The sequence below is a fragment of the Ascaphus truei genome, chromosome 3, assembly GCF_040206685.1.
Source record: "Ascaphus truei isolate aAscTru1 chromosome 3, aAscTru1.hap1, whole genome shotgun sequence".
NCBI classification, from domain to species: Eukaryota; Metazoa; Chordata; class Amphibia; order Anura; family Ascaphidae; genus Ascaphus; species Ascaphus truei.
The window spans coordinates 83,828,951-83,849,156 of NC_134485.1; the positions used below are offsets into that span (position 1 = coordinate 83,828,951).

General features: G+C 41.3%; 1 protein-coding gene across 1 annotated transcript in view; it reads right to left on the bottom strand.

The window, feature by feature from the left end:
* Positions 1-20,206, bottom strand: part of SLC13A5 (solute carrier family 13 member 5) — a 75,045-nt gene that overhangs the window by 48,798 nt on the left and 6,041 nt on the right. Inside the window, exons 2-3 of the mRNA XM_075594429.1 lie at positions 4,416-4,544; positions 1,226-1,362 (exon numbers count right to left, since the gene is read on the bottom strand). Of these exons, the coding sequence (XP_075450544.1) occupies positions 1,226-1,362; positions 4,416-4,544 (266 nt within the window). The remainder of the gene's footprint in view (positions 1-1,225; positions 1,363-4,415; positions 4,545-20,206) is intronic.

The window sequence follows — 20,206 nt, forward strand, 5'->3', positions numbered from 1 at the left end:
GGAGTCCCGGCGTGGGGAAGATTGCTGTGTAGTGGTAAGTCCCTTATGTCAGTGTTGCATGGGGATATATATTCCTTAGGTGGCGTCCCTATATACAGTATGCAGACAGAGTGGTGCTGGTACCCCAAAAGACTTGTCCCTCTACGTTCCTGTTTCAGGTGCAGGTGACACCAAAATGGTACCGTTGTAGTGTGCTAACTATGAGCGCACCGCTTGGTCCCTAAGGTAACAGTCAGGGCGTCACTGTGTATAGCGTGGCGCCGCTATCCCTCAAAGCAGATCAGTCTAACTGCTTTAAACTTGTTCTGCCATTGGTAATGTCTAAGGGCAAACACTAGTGAATATACCACTATCAGCTCCCTTATGTAATTATACGACCTGATAGCCTCTCAATGCTGTTGGCTTCCCGCTTCCTGGTTCTCTGTGATTCCGGATGACGTCACCGGAAGTGCGTCATCACGTACCGACGCACGTTTCACGCTCGTAGGCGCTTCGTCAGGGTAATGGGACTCCCTGGGATTATGGTGGGAAGTCTTTCAAGGAGTGTATAGACACTTCACATATTATCCTGTACACAATTATAGTCTCTCATGATTTGGATTACTTTATTAGCACTTATTCCCCAACCCCCACTTTCTCTGTGTTTTCCTGGAGCCACATAGTGGTGTTTTAGACAAAAGGTTTATTGTATATATGTTTAATAAATGTGATTTTATAATTGTTTATGTATGGCTATGGGGGCAACTCCGAGGATTGAATTTTTCCTAGCCTAGCAATTCTGGTCTAGCGAGTGCAAATAGGAGTCTTTTAGGCCACCTCTGTGATCTTTCACCGTATTCTAGTAAACTACCCATCCCGTATGCACCCTATCCCTTCATTACCAGTACATTATTAATAATTCATAAAAGGTGAGCGGTAGCTACTTTTCTACCTAGTAATTATTTCCCAAACCTGATACAAAGTCTAAAGTGAGTTGAGATGTGATGCACCCTGGGAACTCGTGACGGTCACTTGTGTGTAATTTCTGCTATTATTGGTTTGGCTCACTAGTGATCGTTCTCATTTATGAATGGCATAACTGGAAGGGACCTATAGGAAAAGATGAAACAGTTATGCTCTGGGAGTACAACCCCACCCTCCCCCCAGTTACGTTAAGTTAACAAAATGTCTTTCATTTCATTTCCCCAGTTTTTGACCAGTAAGTAAGTTGTTGAATGATCCTTACAAGGCTGGTCTCACTCCAACGATGAGCAGAACTCTCAGTGCGATGCGCTTGTGCAGGTTCCAGTGCTCCACTGCTACAGCCACTATCAGACCACCAACAAACAGCATATTAGTGTCCTTCAGGTACTGCATACAAACCTGCAGAGCACAGGGGTGGATATGTTCTAACTACAGGTCATAATCACAATACAACACAGATTTGTTTGCCCTCTCTCTGATGTAGGAAGCTGCAAAGCATTGCTTTGTAAGGCCATGGTCAAAAAGACTGTGCTGACCCGCGCTGAGCTGCGCTGAGGGGAGGCATTATCCCTATCAGCACGGCTTTAGACGGCGCTTCTGCACACTTCCGAAGGCGTGCGGAGGCGTGTGGAATTTCAGCCGACATCAAAATGTAAGTTTTCCCGCTGAGGGAAGCGCAGGGCCGGTCAAAAGCCAATGGCAGTCCGTGACGTCGGCGCCGTGATGTGTCGCGCTAGCCCCGCCTCCCGCCCCGCCTCCCGCTCAGCTCCCACACGGCATACACAAGCGCGCACGCTGACGCTCATGCAGGGACACAAAAAGCTCCTGCTTGAGCAGGAGAGCATGAGCGTCAGCTCAGCGCTGTGAATGCACCCATGTCCGAGGCCTAATCCTCTTCAGCTGCAAAGGACTCCCTCACTTTAAGGACTGCAAAACAGTCCTTAAAGAGAAAAGGGAAAATGCACCAGTTTCAATTCACCTCATTATAATATTGCGCTTTCTCCTCCCCTAATTCCTCCAATTACAACTCCCCAAAACACTCACTGGCGCAAGTGGAGAGAAATTGGAGCAAAGTGTTTTGATATAGAGATGCAGAATAGAAATTACCCAATTTACACATACAGCTGCAGCGGCCGTTATTCAAACAAATCACTGAGCCGTTTTCGTGTGTGTTGTTGTACTCCACGCAGCATGAACGCGGCCAATCGCCCCAGGCACCCATGTTTATCGCGATTGCTTTGTTTGAATTTAATGGATTCTGTTTCTTTGTGTGCAATGAAATGAATGAATTGTAATGTGTACAGTCCTGTGCTAAATGTGTCAATTTCAGGTGTTTAAAAACCAGAACACTCAAATGCCATTTTCTGCACTCGCCTGCACTCGCGTCTTGAGGCGATAAGGTTGGAAGAAATCACGCGCCATGACATGGGTATTCCGAGATATACAACGCGTGAAGTGTATGTATGTATGTATGTATGTAGGTCTTTATTTATATAGCGCCATTAGTGTACAAAGCGCTTCACATTAGTAATACACCTGACAATCATATAAATAATAATAATAATAATAATAATAATAATAATAACAGATCATGGGAATAAGTGCTTCAGACATAAAAGTAACATTTCGGAAGAGGAGTCCCTGCTCCGGGAAGCTTACAATCTAATTTGTGGGGAGAACATACAGAGACAGTAGGAGGGCGTTCTGGTAAGTACGTCTTCAGGGGGCCAAGCTTTATGTATCGTGTGTATAGTATTAGCCACGGTGTTACTCATATGCGTCGTTAAGTAAGTATGTCTTAAGGTGGGTCTTGACGGTGGATAGAGAGGGTGCTAGTCGGGTATTGAGGGGAAGGGCATTCCAGAGGTGCAGGGCAGAAAGTGAGAAAGGTTTATGGTGGGAATAACGGGACTATAGCGGGAATGAAGTGTTCGAATAACGGCCGCTGCATCTGTATCTTTGGAGCAGTGCTAGATACATCTTCCCACATAATGTTCCCATGCTTCAGCGTATTCACATGTAACTGGCTAGTAACACTAGCACTATACATTTTTTCCTGTATCCCTCTAAATGTTTTGGCAGGTGTCTGCATAACTGCGTCCATGGTATAATATAAAATGTTTTGAAAACTAAAGGCACAATATTTAGCAAAACGAAAACCCAGCAAAAGCGTGTTTGACGGTAAAAAAAAGAGAAATAATGAAATAGACTAATCCAAAACTTTATATATAATTAATGTTATCAAAAGTTCATTGATGTTACTCACTAATCTGAGTTTGTCTAACTAAGGGCAAATTAACATGATACACTGACACTTAGTGACGCTGGTTAAACATGCCGATCAGAATCAATTCATTCATGCAATTTTCTTGAGTTTTGGACCCTCATGATAGTATTATTAATAATGATCCTGCAGTGTTATCATTAATCCTGCATTGGTTTTAACACACTTCAGTGCTCGGAATAGGTTAAACATTGTCTTTGCTCTGAAAATTGCTGTCTTGTTCTGACCTTGAGGTTGGGGATTTGCAACTTAAAAGTGTACTTTTCGTTAGAAGTTGGCACAGACATTAGTTCTGAATTTTACTGAAAATGAAGAGCAGTTCTATGATCAGTTAATATTGCAAGTCTGGCTCTTTTTGACTATGTCTCTGTAGTAGCTTCTGTGGTTTGGTCAGGGGTAAACATAGTGCCACAGCCAATAAGTTATGCTGCTCGTTATAGAAGTTATTCTGGGCATTCCAAAAAGGGTTTATTTTAAAAGAGTCGTTTTCACAGGCTCCGACCAGCACATTTTGTACCTTTACAAAATTGGTGAGTTTATTCTAAATTTTGTTTTACACACTCTACCATCTGCCTTGTCACCTCCACGGTTTCCTTAATATGTCCCTTGTCCTATCTTAGCAAGCTGTCCTACACATGACTGAATATGAGCAGCCATTTGGAACTACAGTGGCCTTGTCTTTCTAATCCAGGCAGTGGCAGATTTCCCATTTCTACGGCGGCAAAATTTGGGGGCGGCGCTCTTGGGCCTGACGGGAAGTCACTTACATATGCCAGGTGCCTCCTTCCTGTCTCCTTGCTTCCGCCCTCCTCCTTTGGATTCACAGCGGTCAAATGACATTGCGGATGTCACCAATGTGGCATCACACCGTGTCTTGTTGCCATGACGTTGCGTTACCATGTCAACGAGACACTGTGTTTTCAAACCATTTCCAAGCGTGAATGGCTGCTTTAAGTCATTGGCAGTTAACACCAGATAGCGGTGCGATAACTCTAATTGGACATTAGTGATTCCCAGCGTGAGACCAATATTTACTAAGTGACATTAAGCTACAGTATAACGCATCTCAAGTGAGTGAGCCATAAAGTGCCTTGAAAGTTAACACCACTTAGTACATTGTCCCCTTAAAGATTTGGTAGTGAGCTGACATTCGAGTCAGATACGTTACCTCTTTGGATTCCAGAATTCCAAACATTGGAAACAACAGGACAGGCAGCAGTGCAGTGACAGCGAGGGGGATAACCTCTGTACACCAGTACACTGCCATGAGGATGATGGAATAAGCACAGCTGGCCTCCTGCAACAGAACAAAAAATGGACATAGTGCATCAGAAAGGTACCAGTGATGCTAGAATAGTAAACTGAAAACATCTGTGCATACACACAATAATGGTATCAAAAGTCCCTAACATACGAGAGTTTATTAAACAGAAAATACATAGGAAAATAATAAACAACTCTGAGGATAACTCCTGATTAAGTTTATCCAGCAAAACGCATAGAGTTAAGACAAAGATCAACCGGAAGTTTAACAATGGAAGTGATGAAGCCGGACCAGCCACCAGAAACCGCTTTACACTTTTGGGGAGTCCATTGTTGTCACTATCTAGAGAGATACTATATTTATATACAAGCTTGTCATATTTTTGATATATGTGAATGCTGGGAAAATGTAATTTGATAAATGTGTTTTTATACATTACACCATTTTCTCTCTCGCTTTATTTTCCCTACCTATTTCCATTGATTCTGAGCTGCCGGTGTTTCTCTACGGAGAAGTAAACTAGTGCACTACATCCCGATTATGAGATGTGAAATGACCGAATCTACTATATGTATGTCAGTGTATAGAAATATAACACACTTTTTATGAATTACTACATTGTGCTTTTTTATTTTATTTTGTGGTTGCACTCCTTAAATTTTTAAAGAACAGAGTACTGACAGAAAAGAAGCCTCGTTATAGCGCAGTCCGCTACAACGCAGAACAGCTTATAACGCGGTCTGAGCCTAGCTCCCGATTTAGAACATCTCCAAGGTTTTTTTAGTTTTTTTCTATTTAAAACTTTATTGCTACCGGACACACACACACACACACACACACACACACACACACACACACACACACACACACACACACACACACACACACACACACACACACACACACACACACACACACACACACACACACACCATTCATTTATTGTAGACCGTTTACCGTTTAATCCCCTGCATATAAAAGTATTCTTAGTTATGTTATGAATCTTGTACACGTGAGTGTGGATTTCTATCAGAGTTTTCGTTGATACAGATCATTGAACTGTGAAATTGCTCTGTCTGCTCTACTGATGATCAGTGACATTGATTGAAGTGGTTTTACAGTTCTTTGAATTTGAAAAACTAATCAATGGGCACATTTTGAAACTTTTAACTCTGCAGATCAAAAAAATAATGAACTCTGAGTCTAAACTTTAAAGTGATTTTTTATTATCTCTACTGACCTATTATAGTGTTCTGTTGGGCATGTTAATCAAATACATTGAGCCTGTTCCCAGGGGGAAGGGGATCAACAACCTAGGAACAGGTGCAGCACCAGCATTGTGCAAATAATTTCTTGGGGTAGAATTGTCCAGCATTTGCTTGTTATGTTTTAGTGGAAGAAAAACCGACAAAAAAAGGGAGTTAGATGGATCTATAATTGATGGTGAGCAGGTAGGTTTCTATCAATAGATTGGTTACTCTTCCTTACACCATGTCACAGCATGCATTTAAATACATTATTCAATTACATACGGTGTGTAAGGGGCGGGAGGCTGTAACAGAGAAGTTATTTGCAGTTAGAAGCCAGGAGATCCTTGGGAATACAAAGAGTAGAGGATCCGTCTCACCAAGCAAGCACCTTACTCACTGATCTGCTGGAATGTCTTCTCCAGGAACTCCTATTGAACATGTCCAGTGGTTAGCACAGCCCAGTGCTGCTACTCAGCATCTTCTTTGTTCAGTGACCCCTAGAGAAGCCTTCAGCCTGCCCAACTCCTTCGGGTTCTCCTCTCTTCCCCCCTGCTCTTTATTCCATACTCTTTCTGTGTCTTTTTCAGTCCCGTTTCCCATCAATGAAGTGTGAGGGACCTGGGGGTTTCCGGTACGTAAAGCTCCTCCCTCAACCCGGGATAATTGAAGACATCCGAGGGAGGGGATCAGGGTCTGTAGACAGCAGCTTCAGAATTGAGCTTAGTCACTGCTTAACCTGCAGAGCCGCCCTCACCAACACAAGCACGCACACGCACCACCCCCACTCTGGAAGCTGATGAAGCAGGGATAGGAGAGAGCTGCAGATGCCGGGTAAGTCCACGCGGAAACCCTGATCGCGGCAGCCATTTTTTAATGCGATCCCGGTTATAACGCGGTCTCATTATGTCGACCCCGAGTACCGTGTTAGAACGGGGTTCAGTTGTACCTCCTTTCTCCCCCCTTGGTATCTTGGGTGTTGTGGTAAAAGGTTGAGTCGGAGTTGTTGGGTGTGGGGTCACTCAAAAATCCTTAAAAGGCAGACTTCAAAAGGGACATAATGAGGTAAGGCAGGGGGCGCAATCTTTTTCCCCTGCTCCTCCCTTCTGGCTTTCCCCTCTCCTTGCACCCCCCCTCTTACCTTGATTCAGACATCCTAGAGTCATGACATCATGTTATCATGGCAATGTGACATCACATGACCCAAATGACACCATGTTGCCATGGCAATGTGTCACCAGGAGCGTCTGAATCAAGACCAAAGACAGAACATGAAATACAGACAGAGCTCAGTGCACATCCAGTGAAACTTATACACGGTACACAGTGATTGAAGCTTTTATTATTATTTTATTATTAACAAAAGCTTAAATCAGACTTAGAACTATGCAACTAATTTTGAAAGATTTATTATAAATCATTCTTCCTGGTAATGCACAGGTTATTAAGAATTTATATTAGTGCTAGGGACCCTTGAGATGTGGTCTGCCGTGTAGGGGCTCAAGGGCTTACAACACTTTGGCCAAAATGTTAAACTAAAAGACCATTTGATTTAATAGATATCTATACATATATATTTAGGCACTGTACCGTGTATAAGTTTCACTGGATGTGCACTGAGCTCTGTCTGTGTTTCATGTTCTGTCTTTGGTTTTAAATATATATTGCCATGCTCAGTAGCACTCCTCTGTGACACTTATATGCTTATATATATGTTGTGGTTATTTTGGGGGTTCAATATGAGCTTGTGGGTGTCCTGTATGCGTCTGAATCAAGGTAAGTTAAGCTGCGTCCATAGAGGGTACAGCCGTGCGGAGGCACGCAGAGGCTGAGGGAAAGTGGGTGCTTTCCCTGGCCTTAGTACGCACGCCATCCGGGGGCGTGTCTATGGGCGGGCCAGTGACGTCACGGAGCTGGTTCGCCCTCATTGGGCAAACCGCTCACATGACCGCCCTATCCTGCGAGAAATCAGTTTTTACTGATTTCACGTGCATCGCGTGACCCTTCCCGCTTCCGCGTGCACATGCCCGCACGCTGTATAGACCCGATCACTGCCTTTAGGCAGTCTGATCGGTCTGCCCCTGTATGGACGCAGCCTAAGGTTTACAGAGGCCCTGCAGCTCCACTGGCATTAATTTAAATGCCTTCGGGAAGCGCGCGGGGGCCTCTGTAAACCCTGCGCCCCCCGCAGTGAATCTCGCACCCCCCACTTTGCGCACAGCTAGGGTAATGGGAAAAAAGGGAGAGATCACACGCGTCAGCCTAATAGTAAGAGAGTAAATATTGATATACTGTGGTGCAAATCGTGATAAATATGCTAGTAGAAGAACAAACAAAAGTTCCCTAATGAATCCACTCACAGTAATATGTGGATAACAAATATAGAAAAAGTTTTATGAGGATATTGATGCAAATTCACCCTCTATTTGTAGGCACACATAAGCGTGTATTTATACCTAGAGACGCGGTTCAATGCCCACATCAAGTTATAGCCTCATATGTAGTATTTAGCGATAAAGTTCTAACTATTATCTCATTTGAGCTTTCTAATTACAGATTGGTTCCTGTCCTATGATATTACAAACTTGTAGCAGAGGAATATTATTCCTTTTGTATCAAACGTGCTGCAAATTGAATATTGATACTTTTGTTTCCTAGTCACTTCATAATATAATGATTTCACCAACACCAGTGACTGCATGTGCTGACTGCCGTTTCATGCCACCTGGATATGGTTACTTTGTTGTAAGCAAAGTTAAACATAGTTCCGCATGCCGGCAGTTAAAATTTAAATCACATTTTTTGATGTTCAGAGTTGTAAATAAGAGAGAGTAATATTTCTCCAAGTAACTAGTATAATCAGTTCATGTATCAGTATTTGATCAACTGATAATCAAATCAATGAGCAAATAGGAAAACAGGGTTCCAAAAATCCCAAGCTCAGCTGCAGAGAGTTAGTGTCTAAATATGCAATACAATCTTGAATAATATAGCAAATGTTGATGGACTTGATAACACCCCTCTCTGAAAGACCATGTCTCTAAATATACTCCTAAATGTGGGGGACCTGTGTTATGAAGGTAAGGGTCAGTAGAATAATATCTGGCCCCCTATACACAGTAATTAACATCCCCCTGGAGCGACACAAAGACAGAGAGGTACAACCCCAAACCGCAATGATCGGAATGGGTAAACTCACAGTTAGGAGCTGGTGATGACCAATGGAGCGTGCGTCACGACTGAAGATATCAGCAGGAGAAAATCCACAAGGGAAGCACCGGAGCACAGCAAGGAAAGGAGGGGGCTAAACACCAAAAGAAGCTAAAAATCCTTTATTCCGTGATTAACATCATGGTATCGGATGTGTAAAAGAACTCTAACGCGTTTCGGGCCGTCGCCCTTTGTCAAAGAAGATGACTTTGACAAAGGGCGACGGCCCGAAACGTGTTAGAGTTCTTTTACACATCCCATACCATGATGTTAATCACGGAATAAAGGATGTTTAGCTTCTTTTGGTGTTTAGCCCCCTCCTTTCCTTGCTGTGCTCCGGTGCTTCCCTTGTGGATTTTCTCCTGCTGATAATCAAATCATATATGTTTTTTAGAGACAAAGTGACGGTCACATTTGCTCACACTGGTCCTGGGATTTATGGCTCCATTTCAAAGGCCATTGTCTTAGCCCCAAGGTTACACTTCTGTTACTAGATTGCCCTTTTATGAAAGGGTGATTGCAACCGTATTGGTCCCAGAAAGAGTAATATACTTCGTAGGTTATGACAACCTTTAATGGAGCAATGTATTAATTATATAAGGTTATCTTGTGCATAAGCTTTTGAGACTGTACAGATATACTGTAATGAAGAGATATCTGCAGTCTTGACAGCCTATGCCCACGAAAACCTTGTTCGATTAATATGTTGGTCTATTAATAGGTGTCGCAACATATTAAGTATCTTACCCTTTTATGAAGGACAGACTTTAGTGGTGAGCAGTATAGCTGAGTCACTTGACTGCACCCCCTCTTCTGTGTGTCAAGGTAAAGTACAAATGTCAATACCAATAACTTCACCCAATTTCTCATCTGCCAACTGTGCAATAGTTCTGTGGTTCTGACTGCTGCCCATATACCTCTTTCATCTTTGTACGTTTGTGCAGTGTACATTGAACTTTGGACTTGAATTCTTTTTTTATTTAAGCATTTCCCAGTAGAGAGAGGTCAGCATTTATGTGGACTAAACAAAACAGGACATACAGTCAGTTAAGCCAACAGCATTGTGCCTAATACTTAAAGGACAACAAAAAGCCAGAAGCTTCACTCGTAGCTTCAAAGCCTGCCCACTGCACACCCTCACCATTGGACAAACCATAACAAGAATAGCTGCTTAACTATTTTCATGAGAAAATAATGACTGGGTACAACATAAGGAAATAGCTTGGGTAGCCAGGGGATGTCAGATTAATAGGTGTAGTATAATGCAGGGGCATATGACATACAGAGCCAGGATCAGGGAGCTGCTCCATGGAATTCTAAGTCCAACTTAAATAATAGTCAATAATACATTATAGAACTTTATGTCAATCACATTGTTAGATTTCTAGATGTTAGTCATTGCCAGTCAGATAGGTCATGTCTAGGACAGAAGTGAAAAAAAGCTACTCGACTCATCTGTTTCTGGGAAAATATTTAAAATAAATATAAATACAATTTTTACTTTCATTAATTATACCTGAACAGTCTCAAGAAGGATTACAATGCAGCTAATCACAGAGTATAAAAATGGTCCCTGCGCAAAAATGTTGGTTTCTAGGTAGATTAATGCTGTGTAAATAAATAAATAAATAAATAAAGATTTGTGAATTGTTAAATACTGTAGCACAACCATAAATCTGAGGAAGCAATGTGTCTCAGGTTAAATTAGTTTTTGGATCTCATATTCTTTATTTCATGTCTTATTTTTGTATTGATCTACCTATGATACAGATAGCCCAAGAGACTGATCTGTGGAGGGAAAAAGGAAAACCTCAAATTTACCTTAATATTTTTTTTACATCATTTTATTTATATTTAATTTAAATTTAATTTAAATTTTAATATGACCGATAAAAACACATCAACTCTAGCAAATTGTTTCTTTTGTGTCTCACTGATTTTTAGTATCAGCTGTCTCATAAATTTGTATCTCTGAAGTCAGTTCATTTTTATTACTAAGCCATTGTGTGATCCACAACCTCCAAGTCTCATAGATTAGACTTGTTGGAGGGTGACATTTTTGCTGTCAAATTCCAACGAGCGATTATTATCCTTCCTTTGGCCCATTTTACTAAGCAGTGCTATTCCACTAGAATGGTCCATAAAGTGTCTTCTGGCACTAGAAGGTGTTTAATGGAATAGCACCACTTAGTAAATATGGGCCGTTATCCTTTAATCGTGTAAAACTGACACCGAACATTGAGATTTTGTGGGCTTTAAAGCCCTTTTATCACCCATATTTCTTATGTCGACAAATCAGAGTTGATTTGTTTGGCACATAAACAATTCCAGCATCATAATCACAGGTAGTATTCATCAAGGTGTCAGAGATACAATGAGCTACTGTATGCATTAAAGCAAGAAAAGTTGCAGTGATCCATGTTTCGCTCTCTGTTGCCTCATATGTAGAAGCTTGTAAGTCAGGTTTCTTATACGTGGAGCAAATTGTTAAGCAGGATTTGTTTGCGCATGAAAAACGGAGCAAACCTCAAAATCACCGTCATTTTCCTATTTGATTTGTAAATTTTATTGGGATAATTCTTCCCAGTAGATTTTTGTTTTAGAGAAAGTTTGGTAGAAAAACTCCTATGAATAGATTTTATTTTCTAAAGCCTGCATTATAACGTGTGTATGATTACAGCAGTTTCGAAGAGGCCATCCAAGGCGGCGGATTGTTTTGCCATTTTTAAAATAACGAAAGGCTGAAGAAGGGGGGTCCCCGGAGCTGAACCCCATTCATTTCAGCTCCGGGGACACCCTGCTTCCGAAGATACTTACCCGAGAATTAGGTGCCTGTAGCCGCTCTCCTCGGCTATCAGGGCTCACGGTATGTCGGCTCTTCATAGATTTCCCGCCCTGTAGACCAATAGCAAGCTGTGATGTCATCAGTACGGCTTCCTATTGGCCCATGTGACACGGGATCTTTACACTTGAAAGTCCTGCTTGCTGAGCCGGAGAAGCTACCGGCACCTGCTTCACAGTTATGTATCTCTGGAAGTAGGGGGTCCCTGGAGCTGAAATTGACAGGGTTCAGCTCAGGAGACCCCCCTGCTCCAACTCTATATTAGGAAGAAAAGAAAAAAACTTTTAAAAATAAATTTGCCTGCTTGTATTTCTCTTTTAACATTGTTGCTGAATGGCTATGAATAAAAAGTTAAATACAATTGAGCATGTTTTCTTTCTGTTGACATGAGCTTTGAAATAACATCCAGACTAAAACAATTGACAATAAGTACACAACAAAGAGAGCTTTCCATTCTAACATGAAATTGTATTTACTATCTTAGGGATACAAAATACTTCATACCTTCCCATTATAAAGGATAATAAGGCTGCTTATAAAACAAAGTAAGTCATTATACAGTACTTCTGTAAGTCTGAAGGAATGGCTCAGTGAGTAAAGGCACTAACTCAGCAATGAAAACAACAACATTGAGTTTGTAGCAGGGGAGCCTGGTTCAAATCATCATGTCAGCTGCTTCTGACCTTGAGCAAGTCACCTTTCGCCTTCTACCTCAGGCATCAAAAAATAGATTGTAAGCTCTATGGGGACTTGTGCCTGCAAAAGTTCTATGTACAGCACTGCATACACTGCCCGCGCCATACAAGAAAAAAAAACAATTATCATTATGTAAGGTTAGAGATGTGCTAATTTTTTGCTGAAGTTCGCGAATCGTGCAAAAATTGCTGTTTCCACCCCAAAACGGCAAACTTTGCAAATAAAATTCGCCAAGCAACAAAAGTCAACGCGCAAAATCACGTTATCCTGTATAAATACTGCCATTTATGTGAAATGTTACTAAATTCTTGCAATGTAAAATTTCAGAAATATTTTGTGGAAACCGTAAGAAAATAGTGAACCAATTCTGAGGAGATTTGCAGAGCTCTTGTAACGGTAACAATGTTTCTACAACAATTATGAAAGCAAGGAACTTTATGAATGTAGGGTAATCAATAAAAAATATGATTAATAACCTTCGTTTTTTCTTCTGAACGAAACACACAGTTACTGTATATAGTATTCATTGCAAAGAGTGCATGAAAAACCTAAATTATTATTTTTGGTTTGGGGCATAATAGCTTATAGCTCTAAGTATTGTTGACACTAAACAGCGCTTAATGAATAAACCGAACTGAGGGAGACACAAAGAAACTAATTCATTATAGTCTATCCCTTATTCAATATAATGGGGAACGGGGTAACACATGTGACAATGCTGTTATAGTACTTCTATTGCCTTAAATATAAGCTATTGCATTGTTGACTGCTAACTAGCTGACACGCTTTTCACCCCTGCAGGGTCCCTCAAATGTATGTATGTATGTCTTTATTTATATGGCGCCATTAATGTACATAGTGCTTCACAGCAGTAGTACACGTGACAATCATATAAATAAAAAATAATACAAATAACAGGTCATGGGAATAAGTGCTTCAGGAATAAAAGTAACATTTAGGAAGAGGAGTCCCTGCTCCCAGGAGCTTACAATCTAATTGCAAATGAGTAATATCTCCCCTCAATCCATCACAAATATACCTTAAAACGCTGGCAATAAGCAAAAATAGTTCCTAGTCGTACCTGCAGAGTTCATGGTCTCAATTTACTAAGAAAAATATGTAATTAACACATGAAAATCTATTGTTGCAAAATGTGTCGGAAAATGCAATTACTCTCTTCAAAGCGTTCAATTAGAGCCCAAAGCAATACTTTGTCACGGCAACGTTTTGGAACAACACAGGGACCTTTAAAACAGAAGGACAGACCATACCTGCCAGACTGACATCTATGTATAATCAGAGGCGGATTTCCCTCAAGGCTGAATATGCTATAGCCTAGAGTGGATTTTTGTAACCATTTGTACCCCAAACGCTTGTGCTTGAAATGGAGGGAAGCCCCCTCCTGGCTATAGGGACTACATCAGATGTAAGGGGTGGGGGATGTGTATGTTTTTAAAGGGGGGGGCTTAACTTCTCCGGAGTGGCCCTCCTCCTGCAGCGCATAGTAGCCACAGCGACCCAACATCAAATGACGCTGTGACGTCCCATGACGACGTGTTGCCATGACAACGCGGCATCCTGTGCTACCGCTACGCCGAAGGAGGAGGGCCGCTCTTCAAGGAATCGGCCGGGTCGGGAGGTAACTACCCTTGATTACTAAGGAATGGCAATAAGCATAGAGCCTCTGGGCAACACAATTTTAAATCTGCCTTCGTTTTGAGATAAGAAAGGGAGATGACCATTGAGAAGCAGGGTCTAATTGGACGTAACATTTACACTTCATTGCCTTCTTGCCTGAAATCATACTGAATGTGAGGCTTGACATAGGCAGACACAAAACAAATTTGGTGCGCTTTCGATCCCCGAAGTTGGGCCCACCCACCTGGAAGTTGGATGCAACTGCTGTGATTGTCCACCTCTGCAGTGCCCTCCCTACTCACCATGATTCCTCCCCACAAATCCCCCCCCTCCCGCTCAACAAACCAAACTGCCCGTACCCCCTCCCACTCAACAAACCAAACTGCCCGTACCCGCTCCTTGTTCCAGAACCTAGGGCCTAGGTCAAGACTGTAGTAATGGTCCTTGGGAGAGCTATGGGTTGCCCAGGCTGGTGGTGAGTGGTGATTTACAAGAAGGCACAGGAGGGAAGCACATTTCAGAGAAAGATAAATGCAAGACCAGGAGGTCATGCTCTGAACTCAGAGGAAATGGGAGGAAGTACTTACTCGTGTAAAGTGTGGTGGATTTGTGAGTAGGTTTCCAATTGCTGTGATGGAGAATAATACAGTCAGGGAATTCATAAATTCCTGGGCTAGACATAATGCTATCATAAATATGACAGAAAACTAAGGATCAAATAGGGTCTGAGGTTTTACAGCTGTTAGAAAAAGGGCAGACAAATTCTATGTTTCTAAGAGTTTTATGGAAGCTAATTAACAAATGATGTTTACTGTACACAAAACAAACACTGTATTAACAGATTATTAATTTGTAAATACTTACAGTATATACTGTACACACAAACACAATATGATGAATTTTTGCACCACAGAATTAATGAAAACCTGCATATTTAGGCCTAATATTTTGTATGTGAGACCGTGATGATATATATGATTTTACTATGTGTTGTTGATGTGATATAAAAAGAATGTAGAGGGAGAGGGAGGTTGGCCCTGTATTAAAGGGGTTGCACCCCATATGGCCACCCCCTGACCTCACCAGGGAGGCAAGGGGTTAACTGGACTGTGGTTCAGGAATGTGGTTTACACCTTGTCATGTCATGAAAAATGTATGTTCCCCTGTTCCCATGTTTCATTATAATCCTGTATTTTAATGTTTTAAAGTGCATTTCTGTATCTCCAGTTCTGGAGGTCACAGAGAGTTGATATTTGGCCAATATGTGGAGGCACTGTGGGCATTAAAAACTGGCAAATTTCGACCCACTGAGCCCACCAGAATGGAACGTATTAATATGTGTATATATTAAAGTGAATATGTATGGTATTTTGGATCTGCTCTGACAATGCAGACTCCATCTGCTATGCTAATAGGTCATGAAGGGCAGCCGGCTGATTGAGCCTAAGCACTGTGATCAAAAGTTAAATGCCTGACTGTTTACACTAAGTACTAATCAACCGACCAAGTACTAATCAGCAGACTCTGCCACTCTAATTGTTACCTGAGGGTGGAGAATCATCAAACTGGAGTGGTTTGTATGTGTTATGTCTACACCTACAAACAATGCAGATACTTCATTTGGTAAACTGGTCGTCGCCCCTGATTTAATTATGGGGCTACCCATAGAGTCCCAGTACACATGGGCTAATTAGCTGGGGGGCATGGGTTAATCTGTGTCTCCACGTTAGGGATTGGATACAGATAATTGTTCACCAATAGTCTGTATTCAATGTTAAGAATAGGGTTACACAGGTATATAAACTGTGTCAACCCTACAGTTTTTAGTTCTTCTTCTGATACCATCTTGAATGTCACCGGATTGCTGGAGAATTGCTAGCTGATACTTCTCCATCCCCCAACCCTAAGTAAGTGTTACCTTCTTGTCTGTTAATTGTACTATATTGCTGTGTTCACCTTATTTAAGGAATAAATTATATTTTATTATATCTAAGCCTCGTTCAGTTCAACCCAGATATTTGGTGTTCATTATATCTTGTCATAAGTTACCGTGACAAAGAATATTGTGCTTTTATTGTTTATTGTATTATACTTGTATTGTATTTTAAACCATAGCCTTTATTATATAAGACAGTATGTTAGATGTTATCAAAAGTTCACATTAACACCACACACCTATATATATGTAGATTATACTGTACACTAGCCCAATTTACATTTAGCAGATACTGTATTCTCATGGTTTAAATGTGATGTGGCATGAACTTAGTAAATATCTGAAATATTGTATAACTCATCACAGACTCGTATATAAAATACGGGGCCTAAATATCAATTGATTTACAGTACATTACTATTATCATGTTAATGCAGCTAATTCTTCCAGCGCATCTACTTAGAGTAAACGGTCTTGAAGTCAACCAGGCATCTTACAGTGGCGGTACGTCTTATAGACGCCTTCCAGTTATTTCAATGCATTTCCACATTACTCAGTCTGATTTCTATTAAATACACAGTCTGGCCCACCGATTCATAAATATCCCCAACAGTGTTCTATAAAAGTATCTCAAACGTACACTGAGGGCTAGATGCACAAAGATCTGTTAGCCTATTTAATCTACTGTTAACCTAAATTAATGTTAGGTTAATCCTAACGCCTATGCACTAAAGCAAATAACCTATCGTTAACCCAGTGCTTGTCCTGAAATAATGTATGAGAGAGAGAGAGAGTAAATAAATAAATAAATCAGGAAAATATGGCTCTCTTTCAGCCATATTTCAGGGTCTAGACGAAGCAATCACCACCTTTAGGTAAGACGAATTAACGCCAGGTTATTGTAAAATAACGCAAGGGAGTTCAAACTTAACTTAACGTTAGTTCTATGCTAATGAGTTAAAACGAAGACCATTCTTTGTGCATATAATTAGCTTAGTGGATAACCATTAAAATCAGGGAAAATAACGTTGGTTGCCTATTTAGGTAACCTGACGTTATTTGCCCTGATTTAACTGAGCTTTGTGTATCTGGTACAGAGTAGTGTATTGGAAGCCATAGTGAAGAGGTATTTGTGATGACTCAAAGTCATATGATGTATTACATATTGTAAGATATTCAGAGTTTCTTAGATTTCATATCACTCATCATCATCACAAGTTTTTTTGCTTCGGATTTTCACTTCTGCGATTATTCCCAATACTGATCTTTATTACCCATCTTGACTCAGAATCTCAAGAATTGCAAGTATTTCAAGAGACAGTTGAGAACCACACAAAGGGACCTATGTATTAAACTCTAGTGAATAGCCCATCAAACTTTTCTCTTTTCTTCTGCAAGAAACTTATAATTAATGCTTTTTTTTTTACATATGACAAAGGTATATGTGATGCTGGGTAATGTGGATGGATTATAGAGAAAAGCTGCTGCCCCCATCTAATATCACATGACGCAGAATAAATGAGTGCTCAGAGGGCATAAGCAAAAGATGGGGAAGGACCTCAACTCTACTTGGAAGAGAGCTTGGAATTACTTAAAGGGCCTAAAGTATTAAGGCATCATTCGAGTAAGAGTCCTGATGAAGGAGAAGGGAAGCATGTCGGATTCAATAACTGCAGCACATGTAGGAAGGTCAGGTCGAGTGGGATAATTTATAGGCTAGGATTGAGGAGAGGCCATCATTGGAATCCTTAGCGTTAAATTTGTTGCCTGCTTCTCTCCCCTGAAATAGTTTGTTCTGCTCTAAATAGTTTGTTCTGTTCTCTATATTCGTAACTTCTTATACACTATACCACAGTAAACCCCTATACTTTGACAATCTGCAGGAGGTGGGTTACCATTCTGTAATATTGCCTACAGGGCACACAAATGGGACAGTATTTTTATCCCAATTCAGTGTTCATTTTCCTATCATTGCTCAGGTTGTTAAATATTGTGTTGAAATGGGGATCACTTTGTGCTTATTAGTTATTCCAATTTGCCGGCTGTGACCTTTCTCTGAGGTAACGTTTACCCTGGCAACAGAGGAACCTGGTAACCTACAAGCACACGGACCTAACACATTTTCAGCATATTGCGTTTAGAAAGACAAAGATCCACTTATTGAAATGAAAACAAAATGTTTCATTCATTGCATTCAGACTGACAGCCACAAGCAGTGCACATGTAGTGTATCACTAGTACAGGGGAGCATTACACAGTACGTTGGGAACAGAATGTCTAACACACTCTTCTCCTGACCTTGGGCCCAGTGCTTGAAATATGATTGGAGAAGAGGGCTGCAGATTACTACTACTTTTTTATTTACCCTTACTTTTTATCTACAAATTTACAGCTTTTGATCTACACATTTATAGTTATGCTTTATTTTTATGTTAGGACAAACGTCCACACTTTCTGCTCTTTCCACAATTCTTTTTCCTGGGAACTGCAGCGTAAAACATACAGTGAAGAAGGAGAAGGGTTACAGGTTTGTGCTGTTCCCCAAGAAACAGGATACTGTGTGGGACAAGTACTTAGTGTTTAAAACAGGAGTACTGCTCCAAAACAGGTGCAAATTGCATCATTTTTACTACATCACTTAAAATTCAGGGCCGTCCCTAGTCAGTAAGCAGGTAAGGCATTGCCTTGGGGTGACAGGTCTCAGGGGGGAGAGAGTAGAAGCACTGCTGCTTTCCTTTTTTCTTTTTTTAATACATGTAGGTATGAAGCAGGGCATCTCCGGAGTTGAACCCAGTTCATTTCAGCTCTGGAGACCCCTTGCTTTCTGAGACTCTTACCTCCTTAGGAGGTGCCGGTATCTCCTGCTCAGTTTTAAAGCCCCTGGTTTCATGGGCCAATAGGAAGCCGCCTATGAGGTCACGGCTTTCTATTGGTCCATCCAGTATGATGGGACAGCTAAACCTGAGCAAGAGATACCTGCACCCCCTAAGGAGGTAAATCTATAATGAACCAGCGGGTCCCCGGAGCTGAAATTAATGGGGTTCTGCTCTGGAGACCCTGTGCTTCCTACCTAGTGGGGTGGGCGGGGAATTTTTTTTGGGAAAACATTTTCGTGGGGAAATTATTATTTTTTGGATGACAGGGGATTCTATGGGGGGAGGGACTTGTCCTTAATAGTGCTTGCCTAAGGGCGGCCCATACCCTAGGGACATGCCTGATTCACTTTGCGTAAATGGGGGCGCTTTGTCAACATAAAGTAAGTGGGAATAGAAGTTTATGTTGGATCAAATGCTCCATTTTCTGCTTGCTTTTGCATCAACCACATGCGCATGTGCACGAGCAGCTGACAAGTGCCGATTGTTCATGCATGGCCGACAAGTGGCGCATGTGCGGCCGGCAACACGACGTCACGCAGCGTCACGTTGCCATGACAATGGGACGGCACGATGCTGGAGGTTGAGGGCGGCCCCAGGTATGTCACTAAGGGCGACATTTTTTTTTAATCCGTCACCGGTTAGGGGAGAAGACTAATATTACAATGAGATGTGTCCAATATTGTGCCTGCAACTGGTGCAGGGTGTCTTTCTCTCTCCATCAAATACATCTGTTTTTACCTATGCTCCTAAGAGATCTGCATCCAATGTAAGAAACAAGATTACCTAGCTTCATCCATCTGCCGCGCTCTCTCTCAACTTGATGCACATGAACATTTTTGCTACACACATCTTCACACATTTATCTCCTGTGTGTTCTATGGCTCCTCCCAGTATCACAACGCACATTGTGGTTTAGATTGCAATAAAGTGTGTTAGTCCTGTTGCGAAATTTAGTAAATTGATCAATAGAAAATTGTCCTAAAGGAATAAGACGTATTTAAAATGTTAAAAAAAAAATGCTTTCACCCAGTTATGCTGAAACTGTGCACCACTATATACAGTATACATGTTTTATTAGTATCACCTGGCATTTAAGTTACAAATAGCAAAACCACTCGGGCTATTCCTGATGCATACAAAAATACAAATGTTGGCATCGTTTTCTATATGTAATTCCCTTCAGAAATCCCTCCTGCTTTCATCTTCCCCATGGCAGAGAAAAAAAGCTCTTTATGGCCTTACTGAGCCCC